The 17,299-nt window shown below is 38.0% G+C and overlaps 1 protein-coding gene across 1 annotated transcript in view; it reads left to right on the forward strand.

The window, feature by feature from the left end:
* Positions 1-17,299, forward strand: part of LOC120461082 (ATP-binding cassette sub-family C member 5) — a 48,142-nt gene that overhangs the window by 16,210 nt on the left and 14,633 nt on the right. Inside the window, exons 7-18 of the mRNA XM_039649194.2 lie at positions 1,573-1,720; positions 5,057-5,205; positions 5,296-5,403; positions 7,707-8,057; positions 8,256-8,327; positions 9,540-9,664; positions 9,750-9,822; positions 9,950-10,153; positions 11,263-11,388; positions 11,701-11,812; positions 12,387-12,571; positions 14,374-14,520. Coding sequence (XP_039505128.2) covers positions 1,573-1,720; positions 5,057-5,205; positions 5,296-5,403; positions 7,707-8,057; positions 8,256-8,327; positions 9,540-9,664; positions 9,750-9,822; positions 9,950-10,153; positions 11,263-11,388; positions 11,701-11,812; positions 12,387-12,571; positions 14,374-14,520 — 1,800 coding nt within the window. The remainder of the gene's footprint in view (positions 1-1,572; positions 1,721-5,056; positions 5,206-5,295; positions 5,404-7,706; positions 8,058-8,255; positions 8,328-9,539; positions 9,665-9,749; positions 9,823-9,949; positions 10,154-11,262; positions 11,389-11,700; positions 11,813-12,386; positions 12,572-14,373; positions 14,521-17,299) is intronic.

Below are 17,299 nucleotides of genomic sequence, written 5' to 3' on the forward strand. Positions count from 1 at the left end.
GACGGCAGTAACCTCAGTTTAAAAAAGAATATTAGCACTGAAGAGCTCTAATACATTTTTACAAAGAGTTCAGAATGTCAGAAATCAGACGCTTTAAAATCATAAATCCCATTACTCCAACACTCAGATCTCTTCGCTGCCTATATACAGATCCTCTTACTATCACTGTGACACCTGTCTTGGACTTTGTTTTGCCTTCTGTTTGTGCACCATAGCCGTTTCTCAATACCAAGTACGCAAAGTTCGGACTTGCGTCCTTGGTAGTTCAGACTTGCCAAGTACGACTCAGGAGAACGAACTCCCGAGGACGAGAGGACGCAAGTCCGGTTCTTCTGCAAATGGAACAGCACGCTCTGGCTACTCCGGTTATCTCTTTATATATATTTTAGGCAACAATAAAACGAAATATGCTACAACTCTGCCTCTTTTCGTCAAAAATGAAACGAAATTTGTTATGAAATACCACTTTTGTCTCTTTTCATTAAAAAAAAAAAAGTTAAACATATTCGGCCATGTGGTATTGTTAACAAAATGAACATGATCTTTTTGTTTTCATTTTAAAAATATGAAACATTATTGATTTTTATTGACATTTAACAAACAAAGACAGAGCACATTTTATTTTATTGTTCATATAGTGAAGATCATGTAAAAAAATGAAATAAGTAAACAACAAACTAGTTAAATGAGACGAGACCAAAGATAGACATTTACACAAGACGAATTATACGTCAAGTTTATCCACTAGACAAGACATCTGTGCCAGCGGCAAATGTCAGAAGCACTAGCCGAGGAAAAGTCTAACAACTGTTTTGGCAGCAAGATTAAAGACGGGTATATCTAAATTAATCAGCCCAACACAATCTGGTTTTCTTAAAAGAAGATCCATCCATAATAATATCCGCCTGGTCCTGGATCTTTTTGATTATAATTATTTAATTAAGGAAGATGGTTTTGTCTTTTTCTTGGATTTCCAGAAAGCATTCGATTCAGTGGAACATTTATTTATTGTTAACACACTGAGACACTTTGGCTTTGGAAATAAGTTTCTTGATATGATCATTATGTTGCATACAGAACACCCTGCAGCCAATCAGAATCGAGTATTCACCCAGACCACGGTATAAATATATATATATATATATATATATATATATATATATATATATCACTTTTGCACTGATAAGAAAAAAATGAGAGACAATCGTGCCGACGCGATAGCCAACCCCAGGGGGTTAAACATTAAGACTGGAGGTCAAAAGGTCTTCTAAACTCATGAAGTAACAAAATATGAAATCAGATTCCATTACATTATAAAATATAATGCCAGGGAAAAGGGTTTGATTCATGCAGCAGCAGAATGATAATTTGATAATTTTCAGATGATTTTCAGATAATTTGAGCCACATTAAAAGATGTCGTCACAAAAATGTATTTGAGCTGGACATTCTGTCATTTTTGTGCAGTACATTAATAGTTTTATGCTGGGGATTACCCTTTGAGTCAGGACACACTCTAAACTTGTGACTAGCTGTACAGGTTGTTCTTCACATAATGACTATTTCCCCACAGATGCTGGCCTCCCGCATGACAGCGTATTTCCGTAAGAAGTGTGTGGGGGTTACGGACCAGCGCGTTCGACTGATGAACGAGTTTCTGGGTTGTATTAAGTTCATTAAGATGTACTGCTGGGAGACGCCGTTTTCCCACAACATTCAAAGTAAGACAGCGCTCGACTACACCCACTCAAACAGTAGCACTGACTCAGTCACCATCATTATATGTTCGCTTCCTGTTTCTCTGAGCCCTTGAATGTCATAGTCTCCATGGAAATCAAAGGATCATCTCTGTGTCTTTACACTGCATTCAAAGGAACATCCTCAAGTTTCCTAATCCACTGTCTTGGCTCTGTCCTTCGTCACTGAAATGTCCTGAGAGTCCCTGAGCTTCAAGATTAACTTACAAAACATTTAACGCTCTTTATTCCATAATGCCTTTGGAGTGGTTTGACTTTGTTCAATGTTAGAGAGTAACGATTTGGGTGACTTGGATATATACTACCATTCAAAAATTTGGGGTCAGCAAGGATGCATTGATCAAAAATGACAACAAAGACATTTGTAATGTTTCAAATAAATGCTGTTTATTTTTCAAAGAATCCTGAAAAAAAACTTTTATGGTCTTCACAAAAATATTCAGCAGCACAACCGTTTTCAACATTTCAACATTTCAACATCTAATAAGAAATGTTTCTTGAGCAGCAAATCTGCATATTATTATGATTTCTGAAGTAATGATGCTGGAAATTTAGTTTTACATCACAGAAATGAATTGCCTTTTAAAACATATGAAAATAGAAAACAGTTTTTCAAAATTGCAATAATATTTCACAATATTAATGTTTTTACTGTATTTTTGATCAAATAAATGCAGCCTTGGTGAGCAGAAGAGACTTCTTACAACCGCTCAAGTATATATATATATATATATATATATATATATATATATATATATATATATATCTCAAGCATCACAGGTGTAGTTCATAAACCAAATATGAATTGTCTTTATTTTGAACAGTATGTTTATTCATATATTTACTTATATCATTTTTTTATTTATAACCTCTTTCTGTAAAATGTTTTGCTTAAAAAGTGTGCTTGTACTATCCTTGTATTTATTATGAAAAAAATGACATTCAGAGATTTCAGAGAGTATATGTAGGCATGCAATGGATCTTTTAAACTGGGACGTACTGATTCAGTAATCCATTTTCACATAAGATATTGCCTGTTATGTACAGTAGCTGAGCAGAAATGAAGGATGCATGGGCCTTCTCTCTTAAATTTGCACTTTTTTTTGCATGCACATAATAAAATATCCCAACCTGCATAGATTAGCATCTTCTATATCTGAATTATGGAGATCCAGCAATGTTTTCAGAGATTACGTCCAGTGCTTCTGGTTGTTTAGACCAGCAGCAAAACACTTTGGCCATGAGCCAGAGAGCGGCACTGAATGAATGTGCCAGCTTCAGGGCAGTCGGGAGACAAATATTAGTGCAGCAGAAGGAGGGTGAAATGGGGCACTTGGACACCATCCAATGCCTCAACATTCCCATCTACTGCAACATCCCATTTATGATTACGATCTGTCTTCCGCTCCGATACAGACACACTTCTCAGTGTTGCCGTCGGATTGGACATCGCTTGGCTCCTGTAAATTAGAAACTACACTGTAGGATAGAAACACAATAGGGATAAAGTCACACAGTAGGTTTCACTAAATATGGTTCTGTTCATACACTGTTCAGTTTCAACAAATGCATTATATAATCGAACTGACTCCCTTAAGGCTGGTTCAATGCGTTTCTGTGTTAAAAACGCAAGAAAAGTTAAACTACTTTTAACAAGAATGCAGCGTTTTTAAAATGGCGTGTCATACTAGAGACGCGAGTGCTACGGTTAAAGGTGCAGTAAGCGATTTATGACAATCATTGTTGAACACTGTTGATATTTGAAATCAACCCAAATAAACACTTTTAATGAGAGTGGATGTCTCTTTATCATAGCTGAAACATAGCAAAATAATAGCCTGCCTAACGCCAGACCCAATTCTCGTTGAGACTTGGGTCTGGGAACCACGTGTTCATTTTCTCGTATTTGAGGCGTGGTTTACGAATGCCCGGCGCCGTTTATTGGGTGCTAAGAATGTATCAAATGCACCTGTACGTAGCTCATAGCCAATCATTTCAATTAGAAAAACACAAGAATTAAGTACAGTTTAACATAAATGTTGAAGTTGTTATTTGCATTGGAAATTGTCTGCGCTTGTACTTCACAAGTTTAAATTTTTTTTTCATTTAATGACTAAAGTGTCAACAACTTTAATCGGGTACGTGTGCACAGCTGAAAGTTATGCTACTAAAGCGGTAGCTGTATATTGATATTGAAAAGCAACACAACTTAGTGGCACTGTGATAACCACAGTAGGTAGTCTACAGGCATAATGACAACATGATATTAATAAATACCACTTACCATTTATAAGTTAAAGGACTTCGTCGACGACGATGCCTAGCAGGTTACTATACAACTCCGTGGCTAACATGTCTTGCCACTTTGCGCTCATCCAGGCCTCGGGACTGCCGAACAGAAGTTGGTATCGACAATTCTTTATCGCATTTTCTTTCTCGGGACACAGAGCGGCAGATATTCCAAGGTTGACCGCCTCCTGTACCTGGTCCTCCATTAGAGCGATTAATGGCGAGACAACAATAACGACTGGGAATTTAACGCCAAAAGCTGCTCTTTTTTTCAAAATAAACTTGCATTCTAAACTACTTACAACAATATCTAAGGCTGCATCAAAAGGTAGCTTCGCGTCTGCTGCCATGTTGAATCTATAGAAATAAACAAACTGCTTGTGCCGAAATTTTTTTCAAAAAATAAAGTGTAAATGATGAACAAACGACAAGGAGGAACAGAAAGTCTTTCTGACTGATTGGCTACAAGTGTGTTTTGGTCCTCGGCCCGATCAACTTTCAACAGGGTTTCTCAGAAATCACTTACTGCACCCTTAAAGATGTCGTCTAGCATGTTTACATTGAAAAACAATGGAAAAGCAGCGCAGTGGAATGGAAAAAACACTTTTTATGTGATCGGATCCTTACGAGTTTTTTAGACGTCTGTCATGTCATTGAGGCATTTGGCATACAGTAAAAAAAAAAAACTCATCATTGAAACGTTTTAAAATTTTTCACTTGATTTGTTATTTTGTTGATATAAAAACAAATGGGAAAAATGCAAAATGGAAATGTTTGGACTGAATTAAGTCCAGTTATTTGTTTTAATTGTGTATAATTCTTAATTTTTGTACATTTTCTATTATTATTATACATTGATTGTGTGGCCATAGATTGACAAAAAGAGAGGAAGACTAGTCTAAGCAGTTTATGCAACAGAGCCCAGGGCAATTTGATAAGTCACATCTGTTAGTAGTACAGTTGTCAATCTGTTCTCTTGCTTCTTTGATGACGAGTCCTGTCTGTCTCCAGAGATCCGATCAGAAGAGAGGAGTATACTGGAGTGGGCCGGCTGTGTTCAGAGCCTGACGGTGGGCGTAGCTCCAGTCGTGGTGGTGATAGCCAGCGTGTGCACGTTCACTATTCACATGGCTTTGGGTTATGATCTCACGGCTGCACAGGTTAAGTCAGATTTCTACTTTTCGCTTTCTATTCGAGGCTCCTAAACAACAGCGAAGTTGACCTGTTTTCATTTCTGTCACAACGCACAGGCCTTCACCGTTGTTGCTGTTTTCAACTCCATGACCTTTGCTCTAAAGGTCACGCCCTTGGCAGTGCGTGCTTTATCCGAGGGCTCCGTGGCTGTGAAACGATTTCAGGTCAAAAACACATCTACATCCACATAAGAACCAGAAATCACTGATCTGCCATTAGTTACTCGCCCTGATGTTTTTCCAAACATGCATTACTTTCAGTGGAGCACAAAAGATACATTTTGAAGAACGTCCAGGTTGGCTCTTCTACAGTACAATGAAATAAATAGGGAATGGGACTCCAAAAATGACCAAAACATTATTTAACCCTATAAAGAATACTGTATTAAATGATCAACATGATCAAACATTTGCTGAAAAACCTGTTGTTGTAGATATTCGAGCTATTAAAAATACACGGAGGTGGGATTGTTGCATTAGGCCAAAACAGTCGCATTTTTATTCTCAAATATCAAGAAAACTCAAACTCTCTCGCTTCGTAAAGGAGATTTGTGTCTATGTCGGTGATGTGTGAATTATGGATCAGTGGTGTGTGGGTTGCTTGTATCTCCCCTCACATTGTTCACAATCTGTTGCATGCTTGCTGTCACCTGATTGACAGCTCATGCTTGTTTAACAAGTGCGTTTAATTGTAATTTAGTATCATTCTAAAAACGTCCACTTTTAGATTGATAGAAGTGTATTTTACTGATACTTATCAAATGTATTCAAAAGTTTGCTCAAGATGAACACTCACTGGATTTGAGCAACTTGATTATGTAACATTTATTTTAAAAATCATGTTAAAATGTGAGTATCAAATAAGATTGATAAGGCTTTTGAGGAACGTTTTGTTTATCTCTCAATCATCATTATTTTACATTACATTATATCCCCGCCGCCCACCCATTTTAAAAACTACAGAGCTTTGATCATAAAACCAAGCATTTAAATATCATCTTACTAAGACACATTATTGGGAAATATTGGGAGATATACTGCAGATTGAAAGCGTATATATTTATATGCATTTCACGCAAGTAGTCTGCTTTAGGTATTGCTTTTGACTTTTAAAGCTCTAAATGGTTTGGCTCCAGTCTATTTAATGGATCTTCTATCGCCCTACAATCCATCGCTCTTTAAGATCACTAAATTCGAGGCTTCAGGTCATTCCTAGGATATCCAGATCCACCAAAGGAGGGAGAGCATTTTCACATTTAGCTCCAAAGCTCTTGAATAGCCTTCCTGATATTGTTCGTTGCTCAGACTCGCTCTCCCAGTTTAAAACTAGATTAAAGATGCATCTCTTCAGCCAGGCATTCATGTAAATTTTTTATCTTACAGTTACTGTAAATTTGGCCTCTAGCTCATAAACGCTAGAGGAGAACTCGCCCCCGACTGAGCCTGGGTTCTCCCAAGGTTTTTTTTTCTCTATTGGGTCATCTGATGGAGATTTAGGACACCATTAGGTCACTTGATGGAGTTTTTCGGTTCCTTGCCGCTGTTGCCTTTGGCTTGCTCAGTTAGGGATATTCAAATTAAATGACCCATCATACCATTGATCTGCTCTACCAAACTTGGATGTCTTTTTTCCAGTAATAAAGAAACACTGTTAAGTTGTTTTGATTGATACTGTGAAGAAGCTTTGATACAATCTGTATTGTGAAAAGCGCTATATAAATATATTTGACTTGACTTGTCTTGACTTTACTGTTATAAACATCTTCTTGATTTACATTACAACCTATCAGAACATATTTTTGATCAGTTTTGGTCTATAAAATGTTTTTTTTTCCTCCTTGAATGACCTCCATATTCGCATATATCATACTATATAGTCATACAAGCCTGATGTATCAAATATGATACTAAGAAAAAACACATATACAAACTTTTCAAAAAAGTAATAAAAAAAAATTCAAAAATTGCAAACGTCATGCTTAAAAATCATCATTCTGCTATAGTTCTCAAATCTCAATCATGCTTAAACTTTAAATTCTTCTTTAAATATTTCTACTTTTGTGGTCACAGAATTTCATGTTCAAACAATGTGATGGTGTGTAAATAATGACAGAGTTGGTAACATTTTAGTTTACGGCCCAATTCTCACTATTAACTAGTTTCTTATTAGCATACTAATTACTACGATATTGTCTGTTTATTAATACTTATAATGCACATATTAATTCCTTATTCTCCATGACCATATTCTACATCCCATAATCGTACTTAATACCTATTAACAACTATATTACTAACTAAGAAGTATTTAGCAAAACTCATAGTTAGTATTCCATTAATAGTGAGAATTAGACCCTAATCTAAAGTGTGACCCAGAATTTTTCTTATGAAAGAACTATTCCTTCAAAGTTTTGTTTACCAAACAAGTTTGGTGTTCCCGGTGTTAATGCCTCCACTTTTGCCCACAGAAGCTCTTCTTGATGGAGGATAGGGAGCTGATCTCAGTCAAAACAGAAGATCCCAATAATGCGGTGGAGTTTGTAGATGCCACACTGGCCTGGGAGCAGACCTGCGGCTCGCAGGGGAAAAACAGCCGAGTTCAGCAGAAAAGAGGAGGCATGAGGAGGCTTTTGAGGAGGGAGAAACTGAGCTTGTACATCAGCACAGAGGAGAGTAAAGGAAAGACCGAGGAACCCAACGTAGAGCACCTTCTCACACACATGGAGCAGGAGAGCCCGCAGAGCACCATCTCCTCTTCCCAGAGCATCCGACCGCCGCTGCACAAAACCCTGCACCGCATAGACCTGAGCATCCGCAAGGTACAGTACTTGGGTCATCAGCACAGTTTCACCTTCATTACATAGCTCAGTGTCTTCTAATATTTCTCATTATATTCAGTTGCCTGCAAAAAAAAACTGTTCATGAATAGAGGGCTCATGTAGTTTTCCAACACAAGAATTAAACTCGCTCTGTTTTGATGCGATTTGATGGCCTTTTTTTCTGCGCTGTGCACCCAGGGCTCACTGGTGGGGGTTTGTGGTGGAGTCGGCAGTGGAAAGAGCTCACTGTTATCTGCTCTCCTGGGACAGGTGAGAAATTACATTCACTACCATTCAAAAGTTTAGGGTCGGATTTATTTTTTTTAATTAAATAAATCAAAGGAGTAGTTCACTTTTAAAAAAACTTTTGCTGATAATTTACTCACCCCCATGTCATCCAAGATGTCCATGTCATTCTTTCTTCAGTTGAAAAGAAATTAAGGTTTTTGATGAAAACATTCCACGATTTTTCTCCATATAATGGACTTGAATGGGAACCAGACGGTTCAAGGTCCAAAAGACAGTTTCAGTACAAACTGCAAACTGTTCAAAGGGCTTTAAACGATTCCAGACGATGAATAAGGGTCTTATCAAGCGAAACGATCACTAATTTAATAAATAAATAACAAAGTTTAAGTTTTATAAGCTCAAATGCTCGCCTTGCTCTGTTCTGTGAGGCACGTTTGTGACTCTCCTGTTCAAACTCATTCATCAAAATGAATGAATCTTTTCCCGATTCAATTCAATCATTTCGTTTGTTTAATGAACCAAATGACACTAAAAAAGATTTGTTCATTTTGATAAATGAGTTCAAGCAGGAGAGTCACAAACGCTCATCACAGAACAGAGCAAGGCGAGCATTTGAGCTTATAAAACTTAAACTTTTTTTATATATTTTTGAAATGCCTGATCTTTTCACTAGATAAGACCCTTATTCATATTCTAAAGCCCTCTGAACAGTTTGCAGTTTGCACTGAAACTCTCATTTGGACCTTGAAACGTTTGGTTACCAATAAAGTGCATTATATGGAGAAAAATCCTGAAAGAATGACATGGATATATTGGATGACATGGGGGTGAGTAAATTATCAGCACAAGTTTTTTTTTAAAAGTGAACTACTCCTTTAATACTAATATTCAGCAAGGATGCATTAAATTGATCAAAATAGTCAGTTGACATTTAAGATGTTACAAGATTCAAATAAATTAAGTTCTTTTAAAATTTGAAAGAGACAAAGTTTTAAAGTTCTTTCTTTGGAGCTTGACAGCTGTTGTTTTATGGAAGCATTTCACCCTTTGAGTTCTATTGAGAAAATAACAGCATATGGGTTTGGCAAGGAATAAGAGTAAATAATGAAAAACGTTTATTTTTTTTTACAACTACCCCTTTAACCATCATCAACCAGCTTGGACATAAACCAGCTGGTCTTCTCAGCAGGGTGAAAGCAGATGTATAGGTTTGATTCTTCGCCTTCTGTCTAGATGACCCTTCTTGGCGGCTCAGTAGCTGTAAATGGAGGATTCGCATATGTTGCTCAACAGGCTTGGATCCTCAACGATTCCCTCAGAGAGAACATCCTGTTTGGAAAACAATATGTTGAGGAAAAGTAAGGAGGTTTATCCATGCATATGTAAGTTGTGCATACAAATGACTCGGGCCTCTCTTTTAAAATTAAACAAATCTCTCACTAGGTACAATGCTGTTCTGGAGGCATGCTGTTTATTCCCTGATATTACTCAACTACCATATGGCGATATGACTGAGGTATAATGCTCCTGACAAACACAATCAAAGAACAAGTTCATACAAATCTCACTTTTTCAATTGTAAATAGTCTTGGAAAAATGGTGTATAATCATGACTGTGGCTGTAACGGGACTATCTGCTGTAGATCGGAGAGAGAGGAGCCAACCTGAGCGGCGGCCAGCGGCAGAGAGTGAGTCTGGCACGTGCGCTGTACAGCGAGAGACCCATCCTTCTGCTCGATGACCCCCTCAGCGCCGTAGACACTCGTGTGGGCTCACACCTATTCCACAGCGCCATCCGCTCCGCTGCCAAGGGCAGGACTGTCATCTTCGTCACGCACCAATTGCAGGCAAGAGTTTCATGAATGCACGTGATGTACAGCGAGAGAGCATAGACATATCGCAGACTGGGACAGGTGGCATCGAACTCGTCCACCAAGTTCCACTGAGAGTATGTTTTAGGATCGAATATGGTTCATATGAGAGGCAGTGCTTTATTGTTAGACAATCCTTTCAGCCATTACTATAGTTATAATACGGCAAATACTTTTTACCATCTTTATTTATTTATTAAATATTTTTTAATACCTTTAAGCCTGTTTGTTTATTTCATATGAATACATTTTTTTTGTGTTATTTATATATGATTCAGTTTTATTTTAGTTGAACTGAATGTTAGTTTAATAATTTTACGTGCCCTTGTCAATAAAACATTTTTAAAAAAATGTAGCTTTTTTCAGTTTTAGTTTGAATCATTTTAGTACTTTATCTTAAACTTATTTTATTTCAGTTAGTTGCCAAGGCCACATTTCTAATTTTCTTTAAAGTTTAAGTTCATTTAAAAAACATGTTTTATTATTTTTAAGCTTTTTTCAATTAACAAAAACTATTATTTTAATAATTTCAGTTAACAATAACACTGCCGCTAATTGATAAATGGCACTAATTTAAATTCTGTTCTGTTTTGTCTAAATAAAATGTGAAAAATTAAACACTAAACATTTACTGTTAATGAAACATTTTAAGTGCTTTAACGTTATAATGTGTGTTATAAAAAATGGATATTAGTTTTGAAATTTGCTAAATATTACTTAAATTAGTTTTAATTGAGCATTAGATGAAGGAAAAAAAGGTAAAAAAAAAAATAGAGGAATTGATTTATTAAACTATAGATCCAATTTTGACTGTTACTTATTCATAAACAAATGTCTAATATTAGCTGATAACTGATAAAATCAATATGTCATCCCTATTAAAAATATGAAAGACATAAAGATTTCCCACAACACATTATTTTATTTTATATCATTATTATTATTTCATAATAAAAATGAGTAGACGACTAATGACTCAATATCTATTATATTTTTATTGCTTAGATTTAGGTTAATAGCATAAGTTCTCCTAACTCTGTTTTATGACACTCATGTCCTTTCCCCCGGGTGTGTTTATTCTACAGTACTTGCCAGAGTGTGATGAGTTGGTGTTAATGAAGGACGGCCAGATAGCAGAGCACGGCACACACACCCAGCTGATGGAGAAAGGCCGAGACTACGCTGCCCTTTTCAACAGCGTGCAGCAAGAGGTGCGATATGCCCGCCCGCTGCAGCTGTGCCCTATGGAAAAACACCAGGGTCAAACACTCACAAAACATCCTACATCACCCACTGCAAAATTCATGAACTACGGGTTGCAGAGCTGCTGCGTTTGAAATGTTAATTTACGCTGTGCTTTTGTAATTTATAAGTAAATTGATCTGTGGAAGTAACAACCCGAGGGACATTGTCACTGATCTCTGTAATTAATGACCCAGCAGCCGTTGTTCTGGCTCATTCAGTTGCGGGTTGCTCTTTACCAGGTCTCGCTCTTTCTCTTTTTCTGTTCATCTTTCATCCAGAACCTGGTGAGGAAGAACCTGAAAAACAAGCAGAGGGCAGAAGAGGAGAGCAGCCCGCGGCCCCTTCATGTCAATGATGCGGCCAAGCCGCACGCCGAGAGCAGTAATGGAGGTGAGGGGTGTTTAATCCAGCACTTCTCAGCTAGGTTTGCTTTGAATCTACATTGGATTTCAAGTGGTAAAACCATTAACCAATTATGCATGATGTCACCCGTTTTTACAAATTCACGTTTTTGTGGTTTACCAGGTCAATAAAGGTAACCTTGCACTATGAACCCCCATTTTGAGGCCATCAAAATGCAATTGTCGTGTAAATGAATGTTCAAAACGTATAAAAAGCTTTCGTCGTGTCGTGTAAACACACGCTTAGTCGCAAAGAATTAATTTTAGTCCTTTCGAGAGAAAACACAGACCTTGCAAACACAAGCCTGGCTGATACAAACATACCATGACTGTTATACTAAATATAAACCACCCAGCAAATAAATTGATCTTTTGTAGTTTGTTCAGATGTTTGGCTAGCCTACGTGTGACCTATCCTGGCGTCGTGGCCACTAGCAGTTGAGAAGCGCTGGTTTAATCTGAGAACAACAGTCTGAGTTTAGCTGAGCAAATATTGGAGGATGAGTCACACTTCTTTGTTTTTCTCCTCTGTCTCTTTGTGTTGTTTGATGTGCACCTCACAGAGCAGCTCATGCAGGCGGAGGAAAAGGGGACCGGGGCCGTGGCCTGGCCCGTGTATGCTGCTTACATCAAGGCTGCCGGAGGCCCTCTGGCCTTCATTGTGAACATCCTCCTCTTCCTCTTCACCACAGGCAGTATTGCCTTCAGCAACTGGTGGCTTAGTCACTGGATCAGGCAGGGCAGCGGGGTAAACCAATCTCATTGCTTTGATTTTCTGCCATTTAAAGGGATAGTTCAGCCAACAATAAGAACTCTGTCATCAGTTACTCACCTGTATGACTCTTTCTTCTGTGGAGAATTATTTCTGATCAGTGTGAATGAATTGACCAACCTATAGAGCATCACAGTCCCGCCCACAGCCGGTGCCGGAAGTAAAAATTCGATACAATTTCTCCATTGACAGTTGGGATATAAGCCATTAAAACGTAACCATACATGGTAGACTGTATATGCTCATATAAACGCCAAAAGTTAATGGGGCACTAACCTTGTGTTAAGATAAATGCCTTTTATTTGCGATGTATTGGATAAGTACTTCATTACCCACAATTCTGAACAATCCCACAGTGATGCATCTGATTGGTGGAAATCGTGTCTGAAACCCCGCGAAGGCACGTGAAGACTGAAGATCGCGTAGGGCTAAGTTCATTGGTCGCACCTCTGAGACGCCCCCACGCCATTGGATGTGCAGTAGCCGTAGCAAAGCCTATGAGCGAGCCAGATGCTCAACGTTTTAGCATGTGGAGCTGCAAATGTGTTTTACATAGAAGCTTCAGTAAATCGAGGAAAAGCAGTTTCCCTGCACATTCACTATATAAAATTCACTTTAGAGAAAAGTTCACGTGACCGTCGTCAGATTTGGAAGTCACTCAAAAGGCTGTTTTACAGTCGACTTAAGTGAGGCGCGGTGGTTTATGGGAGGAGTAGTTCCTTTGCTCAGAAATGAACTTGTACTCTTGACTTTTTTTGGATTTTCTCTTTGTTTTTTTCTTTGGGAATGATTTTTTACAAAATGTCAATGGGAGAAATGAATGGGAAATGTACTTCCGGCACCAACACTCTCTCGGGCTGTGGGCGGGACTGTGATGCACTATTTCATGGATCTGACTCAAAAGAATAATTAGTTTCCTTGGTATAAGGAATTATGCTGCGTTCATGTGCTATGGTAATTATGGTAAATACCAAAAGCCGACGTGGAAAATGCACATGAACACCCCCTCATGTGGTATTTTCCACTGGGCAACTCGTAGAATATTTTGATGGATGAGTTGCGGAGATGAGATAACCTTTGATCTTTTCAAAATGGCGGAGAGCACCGCGAGAGTCGTGAATGGTAAAAAATATATACTATTCATGATCTAGAAAATATAGGCTACAGCATATTATTTACCTTTTGAGTTTTGATAAATCATTTTCTTGCTGTTTGCAGTTGACTTAAGCAATCTAAAATAGTTTTAGCTAAATAACAGGTCTGGATCTCCATCTCTTTACCACATTACGACAACAAAAGCACTTGAACGCAACACACTGGTAAATACCAGTTCACAAGTGGAAAATATCCTCCTATTTTCCATAGCACGTGAACGCAGCATTCTTCCAAGGTATTATTCCTTGGAATACGTAGTTCCTACTTGCTCACATTCTTCAGAGTTTCATGGAAGTCTTTACAGATTTAGAAACGACATCATGGTGAAAGAATGATGAAAATTTTCATTGTTGGGTGAATTATTCCTTTAAGGCAAGGCAACGCCAGCTTGAATCACCGACTTTTGGTGCTCAGCTGAAATTAACATCAATCCCGAAACTAATTAGAAGTGCCAGACTCCACACGATTTACTCAGAGGGACAATCACAGCAACAGATGTTGCAGTTAACTCGCATTCTGTAAAATAATTGAGACTGGGACTGGTGCACACAGTTCAGCTGGTATGTTGGGGATCTCTGGGGAAGGATCATGTTTCCAAGGTAATGTTGGGTTTGTCCCTGCAGAATTCCTCGCTGCTGCAGGGGAACGAGACCGCCGGGAGCGATAGCATGCGGCTGAATCCACACATACAGTACTACTCCAGGGTGTACGTCTTATCCATGGGGGCGGCGCTCTTCCTGAAGACCATGCGAGGGCTGGTGTTCGTCAAGGTAATCTGGAGTTTATTGTCAGTGAGATTCCTCTGTTCAGGCTTCCTGCTGAATTTTTCATCAAAAGCATGGCTCCTTGGGCAGATGCATTTCCTCTTTGCTCATGTACTATTCATCACTGAGTCTACCTGAGAGTACCAGGTCAATCTGTCATGGGAGCATCGCAATTAATGCCTTTTTTACAAAGTGAAACCGATATATTATTGATATGGTATAGTTTTGGTTTAATTTTCACACTAAATCCTTGCTCTGCAATCCATGACATTGGCGAGTGTCCACTTTTTTCTCTTTCTCGTCCTTTCTGTCTGCGGTTTAATTGAAATTGCCTGCAGGCTAAATCCGTTTATCTGTCCAGTGTCTTGACTTTGAGCTGGAGGGGTTGTTTATGTGTGTCCCATCAGGACCCTGTGCCCCCTTCTCCATTAAGCAGACCCGACAGCACATTAGAGAGGTTATGTGTCTGTGTAATTGTGTGCCACTTGTATTCACTAATTCCTCGATGATGGCTAATCTCTTTTCCCCGAAGGTAAGATAGCAAATTTGGGAACTTTACATATTCTATTAATGGAATGAATTTGTCTCCTTGTGCCAGAAACCATCAATTCCAAATGTACTCGCATAAGCATAACATGAGGAATTTTGTTATGATGGCATGATTTGATTTATTTATAAAAGGACAATGTGCAGTTACATTGAAAAGATGGCTGCACCAGATTTAGCACTATGTGTTTGTGTAGGACTACAGACGGAAATTAGCAATCACATGACAAGATAAAATTACAAAAACAATTAACATTTTTTTTAAACAATTTAACATTGTAGACAATTTACTAGGAAAGCACAGTATACAAAGTTAAAAAAAAGACAAAACAAAATAATAATAATAATAATAATAATTCAAAAATATTATAATAATAAAATAAAAAGAAATCAAATAAAAAATAAAAATAAAAATAGAAAAATAAAATAAAATAAAATAGAATGTATGTAGGAATATCTGTACTTATGAAACCATCAGTTTATATGTGCTGCAGTTCTACCTTTGGGCAGTGATGACGTTCATCATTTATTACGCCTCATTTGTGTGTTAGATCGTGTAAAGTGCTGAGGGTAATGTCATGACTACTCTGGATACTGTCTGTGCAATGTGTCAAAACTAGACCGCTTTCATTATGGTTTTATGTGTCAGTGTGCCTACAGTTGATGATGCCTGTTTTCTGTTTCTGACGCTCTGCACAGCGATCCCAACCCCTGTGGGACTTAAAATGGCAAAAATATTTTATTTACATATTAAATTTAATTTGTTTAAATATTTTGGGTCAGTACGATTTTTTTAATGACTTGGAAAGAAGTCTCTTATGCTCAACAAGGCTGTGTTTATTTGATCAAAAATTCAGTAAAAAAACAGTAATATTGTTAAATATAACAATTTAAAATAACTGCTTTCTATTTAAATATATATGCTTTTTAAAATAATAATGTATTCATGTGAATTTTCAGAAGACATTACTTCACTGTCACATGATCAAAAGAAATCTTGGTATCTTTATTTTATAGTATCCTTGTTACGTGGACAGTACTTAAAGAACACCTATCATGGATTTTTGAAAATGGCTGTTCATGTAGTGTGGAAAAAAGCTCTAAGGGAAAGAAAACATCCTGCAAAGATTTATATCTGAAAGTGCACCGTATATAAAGTTATTGTCTTTCAAAAGTGAGAGTCGACTCTGAGTCTATGAAATGAATTGTTTTTGAAACGAGTCATTAGCTTTTACATCGTGACGTAGATACAAAACATTAGCTCATTGGCTGCTCCCAACAACTGCGCGCGCAGACGGGAGTGTAGACTTGAAGTCTAGTCTAGAACACATTCAAATACTTCAGCTGAATCGCATCATGACAAGAAGATGCTGTGTTCTACATTGCAAAGACAGTTCAGCCACTTGTTTTCATTGTCCAGGGAGGAGCATGTGAAGAATCAGTGGTCAGAGTTCATATTTGCAACGATACCACACAGGGCTCCAGACTGCGACCAAATGGTCGCATTTTGCGACCAAAATTTGAGAGTGTGCGACTGAATTTTACATCCAGTCGCACATGTGCGACCAGTAAATTTGCCACACGTTAAACGCATGGTAAAGCGTGGAAGGGGCGCGTCAATGAATCCGTGACAAGAATAGCGCGCGTAAACGTTTGTGGGAAGGAGACGGAGACAAATATCACAACCTGATGTGCGTCTGAGCAATCAGCGATCTATCGACTCGTTAGACGTTACCTAGTAGCAGCGAATGCAAACAAAATGAAAGCGGAACGAAAATACGCCACTCATGTATGATTAGGACCGTGGAGCAGCAGCTGCGATCCGAACCATAAAGCCTCGAACTTGCCAGTCGCGGGCCGATCTCGCTCACGCAACTACTGTTACTAGGAGATCCAGTGAATAAATCCATTGAATTCGCCTCAGAATTAATAACATCAACACCACGAGATCCAGTGAGAAACACTCCGATTCGGCGCAGAGTTCTGTTATCAGATCAAACAGCGCTGACGTGGAAACCAGGAGAAATATTATAGAAGGCTTTCAGTCCACAAATCAGCCTAACAGAACCATGGATTTAGGCTAATTTAGTAAGTTAACTCTAACCATAAATATGATAATGTGTAAGAAATAGTCAAATGCTTACAAGTAGCCTACTACACATCTTTTCCCAGCACTTCAATAATATCATATATAAATGTTTTATTTTTTTGTTTTTTATGTGATTACCAACGCATTTTT

Source organism: Pimephales promelas, chromosome 9 (genome assembly GCF_988280905.1).
Source record: "Pimephales promelas chromosome 9, fPimPro1.hap1.1, whole genome shotgun sequence".
In the NCBI taxonomy this organism is placed as follows: Eukaryota; Metazoa; Chordata; class Actinopteri; order Cypriniformes; family Leuciscidae; genus Pimephales; species Pimephales promelas.